Source organism: Panicum virgatum, chromosome 6K (assembly GCF_016808335.1).
Source record: "Panicum virgatum strain AP13 chromosome 6K, P.virgatum_v5, whole genome shotgun sequence".
NCBI lineage: Eukaryota > Viridiplantae > Streptophyta > Magnoliopsida > Poales > Poaceae > Panicum > Panicum virgatum.
Genome location: NC_053141.1, coordinates 31,267,402 through 31,285,223, shown reverse-complemented (window position 1 = coordinate 31,285,223; position 17,822 = coordinate 31,267,402). Strand labels below are relative to the sequence as shown.

The 17,822-nt window shown below is 42.1% G+C and overlaps 3 protein-coding genes across 3 annotated transcripts; all 3 read left to right on the top strand.

The window, feature by feature from the left end:
• Window positions 1–2,076: 2,076 nt before the first annotated feature.
• Window positions 2,077–5,995, top strand: LOC120713621 (pentatricopeptide repeat-containing protein At1g19720-like). The gene is made up of 3 exons (XM_039999550.1): window positions 2,077–4,902; window positions 4,991–5,234; window positions 5,495–5,995. The coding sequence occupies exon 1, from the start codon at window positions 2,152–2,154 to the stop codon at window positions 4,738–4,740; it is 2,589 nt and encodes an 862-aa protein (XP_039855484.1). The 5' UTR covers window positions 2,077–2,151; the 3' UTR covers window positions 4,741–4,902; window positions 4,991–5,234; window positions 5,495–5,995.
• A 2,763-nt stretch (window positions 5,996–8,758) lies between these two features.
• Window positions 8,759–12,244, top strand: LOC120713620 (NEDD8-conjugating enzyme Ubc12-like). Its single transcript, XM_039999549.1, has 6 exons — window positions 8,759–9,007; window positions 10,125–10,238; window positions 10,459–10,567; window positions 11,404–11,482; window positions 11,600–11,716; window positions 11,907–12,244. Exons 2-6 carry the CDS (start codon window positions 10,130–10,132, stop codon window positions 12,042–12,044), a joined length of 552 nt encoding a protein of 183 aa, XP_039855483.1. The 5' UTR covers window positions 8,759–9,007; window positions 10,125–10,129; the 3' UTR covers window positions 12,045–12,244.
• Window positions 12,245–13,736: 1,492 nt separating this feature from the next.
• LOC120713388 lies at window positions 13,737–15,285 on the top strand. Its single transcript, XM_039999365.1, has 4 exons — window positions 13,737–13,818; window positions 14,465–14,594; window positions 14,724–14,797; window positions 14,982–15,285. The coding sequence occupies exons 1-4, from the start codon at window positions 13,737–13,739 to the stop codon at window positions 15,266–15,268; spliced, it is 573 nt and encodes a 190-aa protein (XP_039855299.1). The 3' UTR covers window positions 15,269–15,285.
• The last annotated feature ends 2,537 nt before the right edge of the window (window positions 15,286–17,822 follow it).

The following is a 17,822-nucleotide window of genomic DNA, read 5'->3' as shown; positions in this document are numbered from 1 at the left end:
CACCAATATATTATGCCAAACACGTAACTCCAAAAAAAACCTGGAGTTTGGTGTCAACTCCATGTTTTTCTTGGAGCTCGTAAAGGGGTGCTCCAAAAACTCTAGTTACACATCAACTTGTGGAGTTAAGGGTTATTTACCCACCATTACCACTGATTACATAACATATCCCTTCGTTTCTATTTTCTCTAGCCTCCACCCAACCTTCTTCCTCACAGCCACCACGGCTGCAGCCCCTGCTTGCCACCGCCGTCGGCGCCCCTACCTCCCGCCGCCACCCTACCTGTCGCGCCTCCCGCCGCTGCCCCTGCCTGCCACGCTGGCCTCCCGCAGCCGCTGCAGCCTGCCTACCGCCGCCGCCCTTGCCTGCTGCGCCTACCGTCTACTTGCCTACCGCGCCTGCTACCCGCAGCCCCTGCCTCCCACCACCGCCTTGCGTGCACGCCTGCTGCCTGCCGCCGCCACCGCCCCCACACATCTCTAGCTACCGCTGCTAAGTGTGTAGAGAGAGAGGACGAGGGGAGAAGAGATAGTGATATGTGGGCTCATTCACAAATGTTAAAATAGACTATTCATAACAAGTCAGTTGATTTCTGGAATTGGAGCACTGAAATAAGCCAAACATGTACAATAGCTCTATATTTTTGTGGAGTTAGTGGAGTGTAGCGGAAAAAACGTGGAGTTGGTCCTCGAGAGCAATTTTTCTGGAGCTGGAGTGCTCCCAAACGGGTCCATAATCTCTATAAGAGCAACTCCAACAGTCTGTAAATCGCCTTTAGGTTAGGTAACAATGAAAAATATCTCCGTGAAAATTGGATCCTAGAGACTCTTTCTGGTTCGGCAACCGAGCCTTTCGATCTGTCCGGCATGACATCGCCTCACCTCACCACCGTCCGTCCCCTCGCGGTGGGTCCCCCTCGTGGTGGCGCGGCGGCCGATGAGCCCCCTCGTGGCGGGTGAAGGGCGGACGAGCGCGCGGCAAAGAGGGTAGTAGGGGGACAAGGCTTGGGGCTCGCAACAAGGCGACGATGCGGGGGTGGGGGTGGGGGTGGGGGTAGGGGGGATCGCATAGGCAGATATGGAAGGGAGTCCGAGGGAGAGGTTGAAGGTGATTTGATAGTCAATTTGGAGAGGCTGTTGGTTCACTATCTTTAGAAATCTTTTTATTTTTTTACCTAGTCTTTTCTCTTCTTTTTAGCTTGGATTTTAAGCTAGACTCTTGGAGATGCTCTAAACGGATCAGATAACGTTTAGATGAATTTGGGATCGTTAATATCTAGACTAGAATAAATCTAAATTGCGACGGCTTGTCGTGAGTGAGACTCAACCCAGATGGGTATGTTCCGTATCAAGTTAGATTAGTGTGACGCAGAAGATAGGAGTGGAAGCAGCAATGAAAAAAACAATGGTGGAGAGGACGGCGGTCCAAAGTTTTCTAGTAATTTTCATTTATCTTCTGATGAATAGATTAACTTCTTCTTTTTTCTCTTCAAGATGTTGACTTCTATTCTGTGGGCAGTATCTTCTTTTCTTGTTAAGGGTGGCTAATTTTTACCTTTTTGTATGAAGTACCTGAACAGGTAACCATCATCACATATTCACATTCATTCAATAACAATGAGTATGCATTGCCATATCTGTGTGAAGTCCATGACATGTAGAACCTCTATGCATGTATTTGGAAGTAGCAATATTGTAATATGTGTATGCAATGGGTCTGTGCATTAAAATAAAAATAAATCAACCAAACTTTACATGTAATTGTAATTGAACTTTTCAAGAGAGATTCGGTAATCTCTCCACCCTTAAATATAAGTACTTCTAGATTCATTCTAAGTTAAAGCTTACTATATTTAGAATGAATATTTATTGGTTAATGTTTAAAATTTTGACATTTGACTAAAATGCTTATACATGTTGATTCGGGAGCCATTTATTAACTATTTTTAGAACAAGCATTTACAATTTTTCCATTTTCATCCTATGCGAAAATAGAAGTACAAAACTCACGCTTTTAAGGGCAAAGCGTTTGGGCCTACGTGAGTCTGCTGGAAAAGTCAGAAAAACAGAAGACGACAAAGAAAAACGAAAGGATAACATGCAAAAACCCAAGCCTGCCAAGAACCTTTCCTCTCCTCCTTCCACCCTCCCATGGAGCTCCTCCTGGCTCCCCTACCCTCCATCCTCCCCAGGCCCCACCAATTCCCGCCCCAACCCGCCTCCAGGCCCAGCCATGGCCGCATCCAAGAACCCATCATGGCGTTCGCGCAAGCTCCTCCCCTCGCGCTGCCATTCCAAGAAGCAAGAAGTAGCTTCCAAGCCCCTCGCCACAGCACCCGCCCCCCTGCCCAAGAGCCAAGAATCCACCCGCGGCCTGGTCCTTCGCTTCGCAGCGAGCCCCGGATGGTCTCGGATACGAAGCTTATCACGATGCACTCCTGCGCCGAGCGCCTGGTCGACGCCCGCAAGGTTTTCGACGGAATGGCGCGCAGGGATCTGCTCACCTGGTCGGCAATGATCGGGGCCTACGCCATCAGGGGCATGTACAGCGATGTCATTGCGCTCGCAGTGACAATGGTCAGGGAAGGGGTCATTCCAGACAGGTTCTTGATCACCCGGATTTTACAGGCATGTGCGTACACTGAGGAATTGAAGCTCGGGATGGCGATGCATTCCTTGGCTATCCGGAAAGGGTTCACGGAGAGAGTGAGGGATGTGCCAGTTGGTAACTCGTTGCTGGCGATGTATGTGAAGTGTGGAGAATTGGGGCGTGCGCGTAGGGTGTTTGGGAAGATGGTGCAGCGGGACTTGGGCACATGGAACTCGATGATTTTTGGGTGTTGCCGGTCTGGTGAGTGGGACGAGGCACGGAGGCTGCTTGCTGATATGAGGCATGAAGGTACAGAGCCCGGGGTTGTCACATGGAATACGTTGATTTCGAGCTATGCGAGGTCTGGGGATCTTGATATGGCCATGGAGCTGCTGGAGCAGATGGAGGAATCTGGAGTTGCTCCAGATGTTGTCACCTGGACTAGCCTTGTGTCTGGGTTTGTCCACAGTGATAGGGGGGATGAGGCTCTTCAGTGTTTCATCCGGATGCGTCTTGCTGGAATCGAACCAAATGGTATGACAATTGCAAGTGCCATCTCAGCTTGTGCAAGTTTGAGGTTACTGAGTCAGGGAATGGAGCTCCATTGCCATGCAATTAAGGTTGGGAGTGTGAACAATGTGCTCTCAGGGAACTCCTTGGTTGACATGTATGCAAAATGTGGAGAAATTGTTGCAGCCAAGAGAATATTTAATGATATACCCGAGAAGGATATATTCTCCTGGAATTCAATGGTTGCAGGGTATGCACAAGCAGGCTATTGTGGCAAAGCATATGAACTTTTCTGTAAGATGGAGAGCCTTGGTGTTCGGCGCAATGTGATTACCTGGAATATAATGATCTCAGGATACATACGAAATGGGGATGACGAGAGAGCCTTTGAACTATTCCAGATGATGGAAAGCTGTGGAGTAAAAAGGGATACAGCTTCTTGGAACATACTCATTGCGGGTTCAGTGCATAATGGTCATTTTGATAGAGCCCTAAGAATATTCCGGCAGATGCAAGCACTTCTGGTGCGACCAGATTATATTACAATCCTAAGTATCATTCCAGCATTTGCAAACTTAGTTGCATTTTGGAAAGTACGGGAGATCCATGCCTGCATTTTTCACTACAATTTAGAAATGGATGCTAAAATTGCAAATGCACTCATCAATGCCTATTCAAAATCCGGCGATCTTGCTGGTGCTTGTGCTGTTTTTGATAGGCACTCGTCAAGAAATATTATCACTTGGAATTGTATCATTCTTGCACACTTGCTGCATGGCTCTCCAAGTGAAGCATTGGATCGCTTCTGTCAAATGAAAGAAGAAGGTGTGTTGCCAGATAATACAACCTTGACTGCTGTAATCAAGGCCTATGGCCTCAAGGGCAAGGTATCTGAAGCGGAAGAAATATTTTACAACATGGAGCATGATTACAACATTGCTCCAGATGTAGATCATTATGCAGCTATGGTTGATATTCTTGGCCGCTCAGGGAGATTAGAAGAAGCATATGAGCTTATTGATGAGATGCCACTCATACCCAGTTTAGCAGTCTGGGAGGCATTGCTTACTGCTGCAACAATTCATGGAAATGTAAGGCTGGCAAACCTGGCAGCAAGAGAGCTGGTTTCGATTGAGCCCAGTGACCCTAGAATTCAAAGACTGATTTATAATCTGCAGGATCTGGCTGGAAAGTCTGTTGATGTACCACACATGATAGTATCCAACAAAGGAAGAGAGTTGGAAGAGGTTGATAGCTGTTCAGTTGAAATTGAGAACAAGGTCTATTTGTTATCAACTGGTGATAATTTTGTGTTAGAGGGCACAGTAGCTGATCTGAAATCTATTATGGTTCAGATTGGAATCTCAATGCTGAATACCAGTAGTGGGACTCCAGATGTTGAAGAAGAGAAGGAAGAATTATCTGCAATGCATTGTGAGAAGCTAGCAATTGCTCTTGCAATTTCAAATTCCCCTCCTTTCAGAAGCATACGAATAATAAAAAATGTAAGGATGTGTCGCCATTGCCACACATTTGCCAAGCTTGTTTCAGAAAAATACGAGCGGCAAATTCTGATCAAGGATTCAAATTGTTTGCATAAATTTAAGGGTGGAAAGTGCTCCTGTGAAGATTATTGGTGAATACAACTGATATAAGTGGACCAAAAAGAAAAGGATTTTGTCAATGACCATGCCTGAGCAGTATTACATACAGTTGACCTTCTGAATTGATGGTGTTCAATTTGGTTGATATCACTTATGCGGTATCAAAGATATCTTGGAGATTTCAACATTAATAGAGAAGTAGGTGTTGTTTATGAACCTTCTTTTTCTTTTTCCTTACATGAATCTATCAGCTTCTTGTGCTGAATACAACTCTTAATTCTTGTAGTGTTGACTTCTGGATATTCTGTCCAAGAATTACATCTATAGATTCAAGATATCTGTTCAAGAATTCTGTCTCCAGACTCCAGATTAAACAAAAAAGGAATACTTACTAATGTGGTATCAGAAAAGGAAAGGCATTATTATTATATTCCCAGCTTCAGCAAGGCTGCCGTGTATGGATTAGGAGAGTTGATTGCTCCATGTCTGGGAGAGTAAGTTGATTGGGAGACTCAGCACCTTTATAACTGGTAAGGGAACACTTCTGTACAAAATCATGCTGTGCTATTTTCTACTGTCATAAAAAAAGTCCCAAATTTGTTATTATCATTCGACCATTTGTTTGAGTAATTTTGTGCCTTTGATAAAAGAAATTCATTTACACCCTCTAGTTAAATAATTTTCCAAAGGATAAAACACAATTTTGTCCCATCTTCTAAATGTTGCGCATTTCCTGATATCAATCTTCTCCCATCTGATCTTTCCCACTCTGATGGAATTATCCTTGCAGGTTCAGAACCATGGATGTGGCAAAGCATTGAAGAATTATCCTTCACATGCTCTTCACTTTACACTGCTGTAGCAAAATAGGCAACCTGACTTAGATTTACGTAGTACCATAAACATTAGTGATAGTGTTGCTACAAAGATATTAGCTACATTCATTTGGTTCATCCAATATGGAACAGCATCCAACTTCCCATTTTGATGATATGATCTGATAGGAAGTCTGGGATACTTTGCTCCTTTGCGAAGTGAGTTATAGTGGGCCGTCAGCCCCACACCAGACTAACCTAAGTTTGAGGTGAGGATTGTGTTCACATTTATAGTAACAACAGGAGGCTCAATCTTGCAGAATTGGAAAAGGAGTGTGCTTATTATAACAAGTAGTGATGAAAAGAAATATTCTGTCCAGAGAATGCTCTTGCACAATCTATTGTTAATTTAATCATGGCCGCACCTGAGATATAGTTAGCTTCTTGCTCTTATTTCATTGATTACATTTTTGACAGTTCTTGAGTTGTAGGCCTTGTATGAATGGTCAGAGAGTCCATTCGTCCTCTTGTTTAGAATAATTTCTTTTTTCTGCACTTTACACGTGTTGCGTGGGCATGAAAGAGAAGGGAATAAGATTCTCATTTGTCTACCACTTCTACAAATAGTATGGTAACCTAGCGCTCCAAAACACCTACAGAACTGTGAAAGAAAAAGCATTGAATTAAATAGAAGATTGAGAACTGGTGTCCAAAGTTTGAATTTTTGCAGGAGCCTCGAGGAACAGTTGATGGTACATGTATACGTATACCTTTTTTTTTGCAGGTTGTATACGTATACCTTGCTACATAGATAGGGATACTCTTCTCCAGGCAGTACAAATTCCTTCGTTTTGTTCATCAAAAAAAGGTCAATTCATCATTGAATAAAAGAAAATAAAAAATTGTTCGAATCTATCTTTCTGAAAACTTTTGACTATATTTTGCTATGGAATAAATTGATAATTTTAGAGATTCTGGCCATATCTTTTAGGTTGCGAGCAGGACGAAAGTCAAGAAGTATAGTCACCCAACTAGTAGAAGCTCTGAGTATACGAAAGAAAGGCCCAAGAAATTTATACGCGTGTGATAGAAATAGAAGGTACAGTATAATTGTACTTCTGCGCCACCCCGGCTACCAGTTGACATAACCAGCCACAGATGTTTCTGGAAGAGAGAAAAGTGTAGCTTGCCAAGTAGAGAATTGTTTGTGTGTTATATAATTTAATAAATGCCCATAAACTCTGATGAAACCACATTGAGATCTGTATAAGTGTAAGAAAAGAGGTAGAGGGAAGATGAGGAGTGTGGCTTGGGGGAGGGTGATATTGTAGGGAATTCAAATAAGAAATCACAGGCTTGAATGGTGGAATTCCTGCTTATATTTTGAGAAGTGATTCTCTGTATTGAAGTTTAAGTATAAGTGATTCTGACCCGAAAGTGATCTTTTCAACTCACAACTTCTTTGTTAATTTTATAGGGCCAACCACTTCATAGAGTCAGGCTAAAATAATTTATTTGCAATAAAAAATGCTATTAAAAGGAAAATTCCGGTTTACATCCTCCAACTATCGCAAAAGTCCGATTTTCAACCTTCAATTACAAAACCGGACAACATAGGCCATCCAACTGTCAAAACCGGGCAAAATTTGGCCCGTGGGGTGGTTTTCTATTTTGTGAGAATAAAAAATATTTAATTTTACACTATAAAATTTATAAGTAATTAATTTTAAGTCAAAAATTATGAAATGGATATCAAAAGTTTTCTAAAAATGTAACTTATCTATTGTCACATGACTTGTGAGCTATTCGAATCTAATTTTTTATGTTCATAATATTTGGTTGCTTGCAGTTATGACTATTATTTTTAATAACTAAGATTCAAATGGAGCAATAATAGATAGGTTACATTTTTAGAAAAATTTTGGTACTAGTTTCATATTTTTCTGATTTAAAGTAAATTAGTTTTGATTTTTAATTTAAATCTAATTAGATTTATTTAATTTTTTAGAAAATACAAAACCACCTTCAAAACCATCGTAAGGGCCAAATTTGCCGGTTTTGACAGTTGGATGGCCTATGTTGTCCGATTTCGTAGTTGAAGGTTAAAAATCAGACTTTTGCGATAGTTCGGGAGTGAAAATTGGATTTTTCCCATTTGGATAACCTCCTCTGACTTCATCCTAAAAGCTGCTATGCAAACAACATGTGTATGTTTGTAGAGACTGTATGGTAGGCAGAGAAAGTATACACGGGTGAAATGATTCATGCATAGTTGCACGCTAGCTAGAAAAGCAATCATATGGAAGATTTAATACACGTGACAGAACTCATCTAAATTCATACTCCCGCCCCGAAAAGACTGTTCGTTTAGAAATTTTCAGACATGTTACTAGTACTAGAAAATGACAATGTTACCCCTAATTAACTATAGAGTTATGATTGAAGACCGTGCTGCTTATTTGATTTCCTAGATTTTCAATAAATGCAAATGTACTGGAAACTAAAAAAATAACATCTACTTAAACATTTGATTGGCTTCATGCCCTTCCCAATGCAATTCTTTCTTGATATTTGATATTATTTTAATTAAATGGACTTTACTACAATCTAGATGAATAATTTTTGTGGGACAAAATTTGAAGGCTAAACGAACGGTCTTTCCAAGACGGAAGGAGTATGTATTTTCACACCCTATCAATACCAAACCTCTGAGAGCAGCCTTTCAAAAAGAAAATACTCAAAGAAAAAGGAGGCGATTTATAACACGGTCCGGATGTATTTGAAAAGGGGAAGAAAAAGAGACTCAGGCCCCGTTTAGTTCCCAAAAATTTTCACCCAAAAATTTTCACCTCCCCTTTAAAACACATGTATGAAGCACTAAATGTAATTAAATAATAAAACTAATTACACAGTTTGGATGTACACGACGAGACGAATCTTTTGAGCCTAATTAGGGCATGATTAGCCATAAGTGCTACAGTAACCCACATGTGCTAATGATGCGGTCAAAGGCCTCAAAATATTCGTCTCGCGGTTTCCAAGTGAGTTCTGAAATTAGTTTTTTAATTAGTGTTCGAAAAGTCATCCCGACATCTGGTCAAACAACGACGAGACACCCAAAAATTTTTGATTTTGGGAACTAAACGCTCCCTCAAACTAGTACTCCTAGTTTGCAAAAAAAAAAAAAGCGCCGTAGACGAACTCGGTTCAAGGCTTGGCCGCGGTCGAAGGGAACTTCACCTCACCCGTATTCGAAATTCGAAAACGAAAAGGCCAAAAGCGACATTACCACCGTCATGAATAGCCGCCCCCGCACCCCCGAGTCCAAAGCCCCCGGCCTTTCCTTCTGCTAATCCCCTCCGCCGGGCCTCCTCGCCGCCGACCACGCGCTCGCGCGCCGCCTCCTCCCGCCGCCCGCCTACTCCCCAGGGGTTGTTCCTTCTCGCTTTCCTCGGCGGAGACCCGTCCGGGCGTCGATCGATCCCGAGGTGAGGAATACCTACCTTATCCTGCTCGTATGATTGGTTTTGTTTGTTTCTTTTTTTTTTCTTTTCTTTTTTGCGCGGAATTGTTTGTTTTCCGCGAGCACTGGTCGAGCGCGTATCTTTGTTTCTCCTGTGGGCGCCCCGATCCGTCTTGTCTGCGGCGGCGGATTTGTGTTTGTTGGGGGTTAGGGGCCGCTGTGCGTGGAAGAAGGTTACACAGTTGAATTCCCCTCTCCACCTAAAGCAGATTAGGGGTTGCTCGATTGAATCTTCACGCTCTGCGTTGGGTCCGATCTAGCGGTAGCGTAGAGTGTGTTTTGTTGCGGTGGCTCGGTTGGATTCTTGGAGTGGGGTTCTGGGCTTTAGAAGGCCAGGCGCTTGACATTCCAAGATTTCTTTGGACACTTAGAAATCGCATGTTGTCTGATTGTCCTTACCTTTTGTGTATACGAAACGATTACTTGATGTGATCACGTTGCAAGTACCGGCCATCTTATTAGGGAGGGAAATCATGCTGTTGGGCTGAGCTGAAGGAGAACAATATGGGGAAAAAATTTGTTAGGGCTGAGGTAAATGTGGTGTTTGTTAAATTGTGAGTTACGGCTTTGTGCGTGAGTTGATAGGGCCTATTATCTGTTATACTATTGAACTATTGATTGCTGTGCATTGTTTTGTCTGGCCCAGTACTTTCCTGGCTGAGCCTCACTTGCTGATCATGATTAACACATGATTTTGGAGTTCTGCCTGGACAGTGGCGGGGTCAAGGGGACAATTGTTTCTGCAGTTCCATATAAATAGATAAAAGGATTCTGTGTGTTGAATAACCTTTTCTTGTTATGCTGCTTCCTGCTTGTATGAACATTTGTCAGGTTTCACCTAAATTAAGTTTCTTTTGTATCAGTCCATATTTTAAGAGAAGCTATTTGATTATTTCAGTACATTCTAAATGATAAGAATGATGATTCAAGAACCATGCTTGCAACCTTGGAACCACTAATTATGATGCTTGAGTTATCATTTCAGTACATCAATATAGGCATTTATAGGAGAATCAAGATGAAGCAGGGCCATGCTTATTTATAGGTGTGGAATGTCATAACTGATTTAGTTTCTTTTGTAGAGAAAATGATAAATCTTTTTAAGATTAAGGGCCAGAAGAAGGATGATGCAGCGACTGCAAATGGAAAACCTGCTGCCAAGAAGCAAAGTCCAGGGGAGCTGCGTCTCCATAAAGGTTTGTCATCTTGGACGCAATCTTGTTCTGCAGTTTGTTATGTGTATTATGTATGATTTGTTCCTACATACACGGCGCCATGATGGTGATGTGGTTCTGCATAATTTATCTATTTATTCTTCTTAGCTTGCATGCATCTATCATGTGATTCATACTCGCTGTGCTGTACACTGTTGTACTATGTTGCTAACTACTGTCATTTTTACATTGTTTTTGTTAGATATTGCCGAACTCAACCTTCCCATGACCACCAAGATCTCTTTTCCGAATGGCAAGGATGATCTGATGAACTTTGAGGCCACTATTAAGCCCGACGAAGGGTACTATGTGTAAGTGGTTCTGAGAATTTGTATTTGACATAATTTTCTCATATAATCTCTTGTCTGAATGGCAAGGGTGATCTGATTTTTTCGATTCGTGCGTGGGTAGTATGTATTCTAAATATTTTCTCCTTAATGCAGTAATGCACAGATCTCCTGTGAATTCGAGAAAAAAAGGAAATTAAGAAATACTCTACCCATTTTATCTTAATTTGGCACACAGATTTCAATCAAAGATTCAATTGTGATAGATCTGAATCTGCATTGTATGTATTTTTAAGTAGGAAATGGATGGTTTGCTGGCATTGAGAGGTACTTCTAAATGGATGCCAGGGTATTTTTCTGGGAACTTCTAAATATGTATGTAGAGGGTTTTCACGTTTCCACTGAAGATGTGGTTTGCACTGAATATTTTCCCTTTCCGCATGGGAGCAAATAACTCAGAAAATAGGATAAATGATATGCTGTGCTGATAGGTTCTGGTATGACTTTGTTTTGCAAATAAATGTGAGTGTAAAATGTAAATCTTTTGCCTGTTCACAACACCTCCTAATTTTTGCCTATAGTCGCAAAGCATTCCTAGTTTCCTGCCAAAGCAAACTGAGGATCTCTTATGCGCAATTGTTTCTGTCAGTTTGTTTTTTGTTGGATTGGAGGATGTTTGATCCTTAGATTAGCAATTACTCAAAAATTGAAGCAGAATTTTGGGAGGTGAACTTAGTACTATATTTTTTTTTTGTTCTAAACATTGTTGTTTTCCCCTAGTTTCAGTATGGATTCAATATTGCCTTCCTGTAGTATAAATCTTTTAAAGTGCACATCTAATGCACAAATTCTTTTCTCAGAGGTGGTAAATTTGTTTTTACCTTCCAAGTTCCTCCAGCCTACCCTCATGAACCTCCCAAAGTCAAGTGTAAGACCAAGGTAACTAGGCTATTTCTATTGATATTTCACTCTTAATTCCTGCTTACCTTCCCACCCTTCTAAGTTGTAGGAGTAACAGTTCTTTGTACTAATTTTCGTATTTGTATCACATATGAGGTTTACCATCCCAATATTGACTTGGAAGGAAATGTCTGCCTGAACATTCTGCGTGAAGATTGGAAGCCTGTTCTGAACATCAACACCATTGTGTATGGTTTGAATCTTCTTTTCTCGGTGAGTTACTGTGATTTCTACTCATAATTATCTCATATGATGCATCATTTTGAGAGCTGGTTTGTGTTTATTTCACTTATATGATTTATGTCGACTGTATTATTGCTTCTTGATATTGTTTCTCCCGCACTTTTTTTATGGAGCAGAAGCTAATTGTACTATTTTTTTTCATCATGTGGATATCTTGCAGCAACCTAATGACGAGGACCCCCTCAACCATGAAGCAGCAGCTGTTCTTCGTGATGACCCGAACAAGTTTGAGAAAAATGTCCACAGGGCAATGGCTGGGGGCTATGTTGGTGAAACCCACTTCCCTAGGTGTATGTAAGCCTGAAGCTGGTGACCGGTACCTGACTGTAGCAACTGTAATTGATCCTAGCTTGTGTGCTATGGGAAACGTGTGATGCTGAAGAAAAATGCTAGATTTAAGTACTGCGGTCATGTAATATAAGTGGATGTGACAGTTGCTAAACAGATGTTCAGAACCTAATCAGGCGAATCCGCAATGAACTGTCGTGACAAATGCCATCTTCTGTCCGTTAGCAGGGTTGATCGGGATTCACATATCACAATGATGGATCACAATAATGGATCATGGCTATCTTCTGTCTGCTCCGGATAAAATTCTAAATATGGCGCATGGCTTGCACTAGTTGCATGTTAGAAGCAGCAAGCTTGGGCAGGATCACCGTTTTTTTTATGTGTACTTTATAAAAGTGAATGAACTTTGGATCTGTTCTTGCTTTTCAGAAAAGCTGATGTGATGCTCCGGACAAAACTCTAAATATTTGCGCATAGCTTGCACCAATATCTGCAGTCAAACATACTCACTTCTTTCCAAAAAAAACATATTTTTTTTACATGTTACATGGTATTATAGATGTTATATTTTTTAAATAAATTTGGTTAATGTTGGTAGGTTACATGGTATTATAGATGCAGTCAAACATACTCACTTCTTTCCAAAAAAAACTAATATGACATGTAAATAAAAAGGAGATATTCTATTTGAGAATTGTACATGGAACATTAATCTGCAAGGAGGTAATAAATTTGGTTACATGGTATTATAGATGCAGTCAAACATACTCACTTCTTTCCAAAAAAAAACTAATATGACATGTAAATAAAAAGGAGATTCTATTTGAGAATTGTACATGGAACATTAATCTTCAAGGAGGTAATAAATTTGGTTACATGGTATTATAGATGCAGTCAAACATACTCACTTCTTTCAAAAAAAAAACTAATATGACATGTAAATAAAAAGGAGATATTCTATTTGAGAATTGTACAGGGAACATTAATCTGCAAGGAGGTAATAAATCTATTTATCTAGATCAGCTGGACTTCGACAAATGTCACGGGTGATCAGCCGGACTTTGACAAATGTCACGGGCGATTAGCCGTGGTACAATGAGAAATTGGATTGATATCAGTGCTGATGCCTATTTAAAGTAAGGTCAGAGCATATACTTAATGCTCCTTTCTTATTGTTAGATTTTCCTTTTTGTTTCATAATATTTGCACCAAGATTTGATTACGTCTTGATATCTAACAATTCCCTCATGATGTCTAACTGGTCTGAACTTTTGTTTAATCTAGAGTATATCTCGCTGTAGCAGTACCTTATGTATTTTAACAGCAACTTTCTTTGCATGTATGACCTTGAATCTGTTCACATGGAAAATGTGTGAAGTTTAATTTTTCAAGCAGGGTAGGAAAGTCATGAAGAAAAAAAAAGCTTTTGAATTATCATATATGCAGCAGAGAAGTTTTGGCACAAATAAGATCATGTAGCAGAGAAGTGTTGGCACAATAAGACTATTAATAAATCATAAAACCACATTAGAAAACATTCCGTGAATTAATTAATTGTCTTCCATATCTAGGACTACAGATATGATTGCAACAATGGTAGATTTGGTCAAGAGATTCATATGTATTTGTGTCAATCGTGTCATTGTTGTAAAATTGGCCACAAGTTCACTTGATAAAACAACTCGATGTCTTAAATCACATGAGCCACTTAGCCAAGGACTACCGCCAGGAATCATTTTCCTTGTCAAAGCCAGCACAGAGAAATCTTGAGATCCTGTTTGGTTTGAGGAACTTTTGCATAAGTCCCTGGGACTTTTGGGGCTAAACAACCAAACGGGGGGATTTTTTGGGACCAAAAGTATGTTAGACGCTAAAACTTGAGAAATCCCTCAAGAGGAGTTTTTTTTGGGACTTATTCCACCATGCCCCTAGGTCCACACACACATTCCAACGCGACCCCCACCCCATCCATTGCGAGGCGCATGCAGCTGGGCGCATGCGGGCCATGCAAGTGCATGCATGCAAAGGGTATTTGGATCCTTTTATCACTGTAATTAATGATATTTAGTCCCTTTTAGTCCCTCAACCAAACAGGGAGGGACTTTTTGTTTTAGTCCAGGGACTACAATTAGCTCAGGGACTGTTGGGAACCAAATAGGGTCCGAGTCCCCTACTTGTTTATACTAGGTTTCTTCACAGTAGCCTTTGAACATGGTGGAAAATAAAAGGAGACGCTAAAAATCTTGGGTGTAGTTCGAGACGTTGAATAACAATGGATTCTTCAGTAAGAAGAACAGACCTCTAGCCTCTGCGATTGCCAAATGGCAGCTCAGGTGCCACTATAAAAGAGCAGGCGAATGGCACAGCGGAATGCAGGCAGAGCATTGACATAGCAAGTGGCAGCTAGTCTAGCAGTTATCAGGTGAGTGTCACTGAGACTCAGAGCAGAAAGGGTGAAGAGCCTGCAGGGTGAGGTCCAGCTGAACATCCCTGCAAGCCAGGCATGGGAGATGTTCACCAGCAATGAGATTGTCAGCAAGGTGAACCCCGACATGCTGTAAGTTCGTTGTTTTTGGGTAATGAAATTTCGGGTTCGCCCGGTATGGAAAAAGAACATCCTTGCAAGCCAGGCATGGGAGATGTTCACCACACCAGCAATGAGATTTTGAGCAAGGTGAACCCCGAGATGCCTCGCCGGCGCAGAGTACCTCGAAGGCGATGGCAGCCCGGGCAGCCTCAGGCTCTTCAGGCTAGGACCTGGTAAGGCTTCAGTACATGGGTTATATGTTTTCACCTGTAACATTCAGTGAGTAAATACACATGACACAGTTGTGTTACAGTTGCTACCTTGTAGGTCAATAATCACAAATGATTCAGAGGTGTTTCCAATGACATGTAACTGAGAGCATATGTCTGATCACGCTGTTACCCCTGCTAACTGCATTACTCCATCACTTTGTGAAGGAATCGGTTCAGAAGACTGAGAAGGTTGAGCCGGGCCGGTGCATCGGCTACGAGGCCATTCGCGGTGAGCTGAAGATGTATGATACCTATTTCATACCACGTCACCTTCTTCTTCGTCCCTGTCCGGGGAAAGAGGGGAAGTCGTGCATCGCTGGATGGAAGGCCGAGTTTGATCCGACGTCCTCCACCACCCCACAGCCGGAGAATGCTGAGGATGCCTCCCTTGGGTTCCTCAGGCAGCTCGAAACCTGCAGTGCTTCCAATTAGCTGTACATGTTGGACGTGCTGCCCATGGAAGAAGGGAAAATGTGGTGAATTCCAAGGGCTTCGAGGTGTTCAATAATTTTCCATGGTCTATGCTTGTGTCTACTGTCTAGTAATGCTTGCTGTGGTGAGGGTACTGGGAAATGCAGGTGCCGCCGTGCCGGGCAATAAGCATTACTCAGCTGTCCCAGTTCCTCGCTCCGTTTTTTTTAAAAAATCATTCTATGATTCAAAATTTATTCAAAAAATAATTTACTTTACTCTGTTCCAAAAAAAAATCATTCTATGATTCAAAATTTGTTCTAAAAATAAGTTATTTTACTCTATTTAGAAAGTGCTTGTGCATGTAACACTAGTAGAAAACAAGCCAAATGTCCACTCTAAAAGTACCGGTATGAAAATGAACCGGTACCTATGCTAGCATAGGTACCGGTTCATCTTCATACCGGTACTTTTGGGGTTGATGGAATCTATGAATGAGCCTTAGGTACCGGTTAGTAACACCAACCGGTACCTAAGGCTCACCATAGGTACCGGGTGGTAACTTTTACATTAGTACCGGGTGGTACCATCAACCGGTATCTATGGATGAGCCTTAGGTACCGGTTGGTAACACCAACCGGTATCTTAAGAGCCTTATGTACCGGTTGGTATTACCAACCGATACCTAAGGCTCATCCAAGGGTTACTTCAAAAGGAAAATATCTCTCTTCTCATCACAAGTGATGTATATGTGAGATGGTAAGAAAGGTGCACGTGACGCAAGAAGTCACAAGTTCGAATCCCAGCCACCACCGCATGCATATTTTTGACAAAAATGAATGCCATTGGTACCGGTTGTGTTACCCGGTGCTAAAGCCAAGAGCCTTTGGTCTCGGTTGCGGGGTACCGGTTGTTTCCAACCGGTACCTAAGGCCCTATTCAACCAGTGCCTAAGGGCCTTTTTCCAGTAGTGTAAGAATCAACTCCTACCAAATATGGGTAATAAATAGGGATAAATATGATTATTCTATCTTCTTGTTAATCCATTCTAGAATTTCTAGAATAACTTGTATTTTGGGATAGAGGGAATGTACAAACTGCTGCCGATCTCGTTGGAATATTCATTTGATTTGCCCTATAGTCCTAGATGACCGAAGATATTTTTGCTAATTCGGTCGATTTTCTCGGGTACCCTGACAGGCCGGACTATTGGCTGATTGGGTAAAGTTGCCAACAAACAAATAACAATAGCCTAGCTAGATAGCTAACAGGGCCCCTCCTGTCTCCGGTCTCCCTGTTCAGTTTTTTTCCGAGTCAAAATTTCTCAGTTCCAGCCTTCATCATGCCCGGCCGGGCGACTTGCCCTCCCTATTTGGTGAGTTCGCGGTCACAAATCACAAGAGAGGAAAATTTGTACCCAAAGGTATACTGATCAGTGATCAGCAAAGAGGAGATCAAAATTCTACACATGGGAACGAACGAGCTTTCTAACCAGGACTGCAGGATTTTGGACGATAAGTCCATCACACATCAGTGTGGAAAACTAGCAAGGCCAGTATTCTTTTTTTTTTTTCAGTGTCGACATCGATGCATGCCTGTGCCCTTTCACCAGCTGCGTCAATTGTTCAATGAAAGCGGCAGCGGCTAGCTATTGTCCGATCCAGTAACCCGACTCGTGGAGACCAGAACAAGTTCAGATTTGTTTTTCCTGCTCTGGCGACACGGCAGCACGTGGGGTCCGTGGTAGGCGCGGTCGATCCTTCACGTCCGCAGCAGACCTGACGACGGCAGTAGCAGCCGGTGGACTGTTTCGACGGTCTGCATCCGGACTAGGTCTTTATTTGCGATTTCTTTTTCTCAAACATTTGCAGAAACATGATGATAAATTTTCCCTTGGCCTGTTCAGTGAGATTTCTATCTTTTCTCAAACATGTATGGACTACTCTCTACGCGCCTAAGCTGAATCAGAGGATCACAAGCTAGATCAGAAAATCCTACAGATAAACACTCACTGATCTCATCAAACAAGCCGAAAGCCGAAAGCCGGAACCGGTCAATAGTCAAGAACGATGTCTAGAATAGCCATCGAGAAGTGTACATACAGAGTAAAGTGTAAGAGAAATTTTACGGTGCTTGGAGATTTTATGAACCGTTGATGGATCTAAATCCAATGATTAAAAAATAGGAGGAACCAATTACGAAGAATTAAATATGTGGACCAAGAGCTATTTTTTGGTGGGCCAGGAACCACTTATGAAAAATTATCTTAAAAATATTTTAGTACTTTTCATATCCTTTCAATCATTAAAGAGGATGTTTGGAGAGTAAAAACGATGGTTTGTGCCGCCGCCGCCGCAGCCGCAGCAGGCCACGCCTGCGCCCACGTCCGCGCCCATGGCGAGCTCGTCGTCGCCATTCGACCGCACAACAACATCAATGACGATAAGACGGACAGGGGCGAGACCGAGGAGGCGCAGAGCAAGTGACATGAGGATTCCGCTGCCGCGTCGGGGCAGCTGACCTCCGCCGCCGAAGCCATCGGCATGCCAACTCCGCAGCGGCCGCCCGCCTCGCC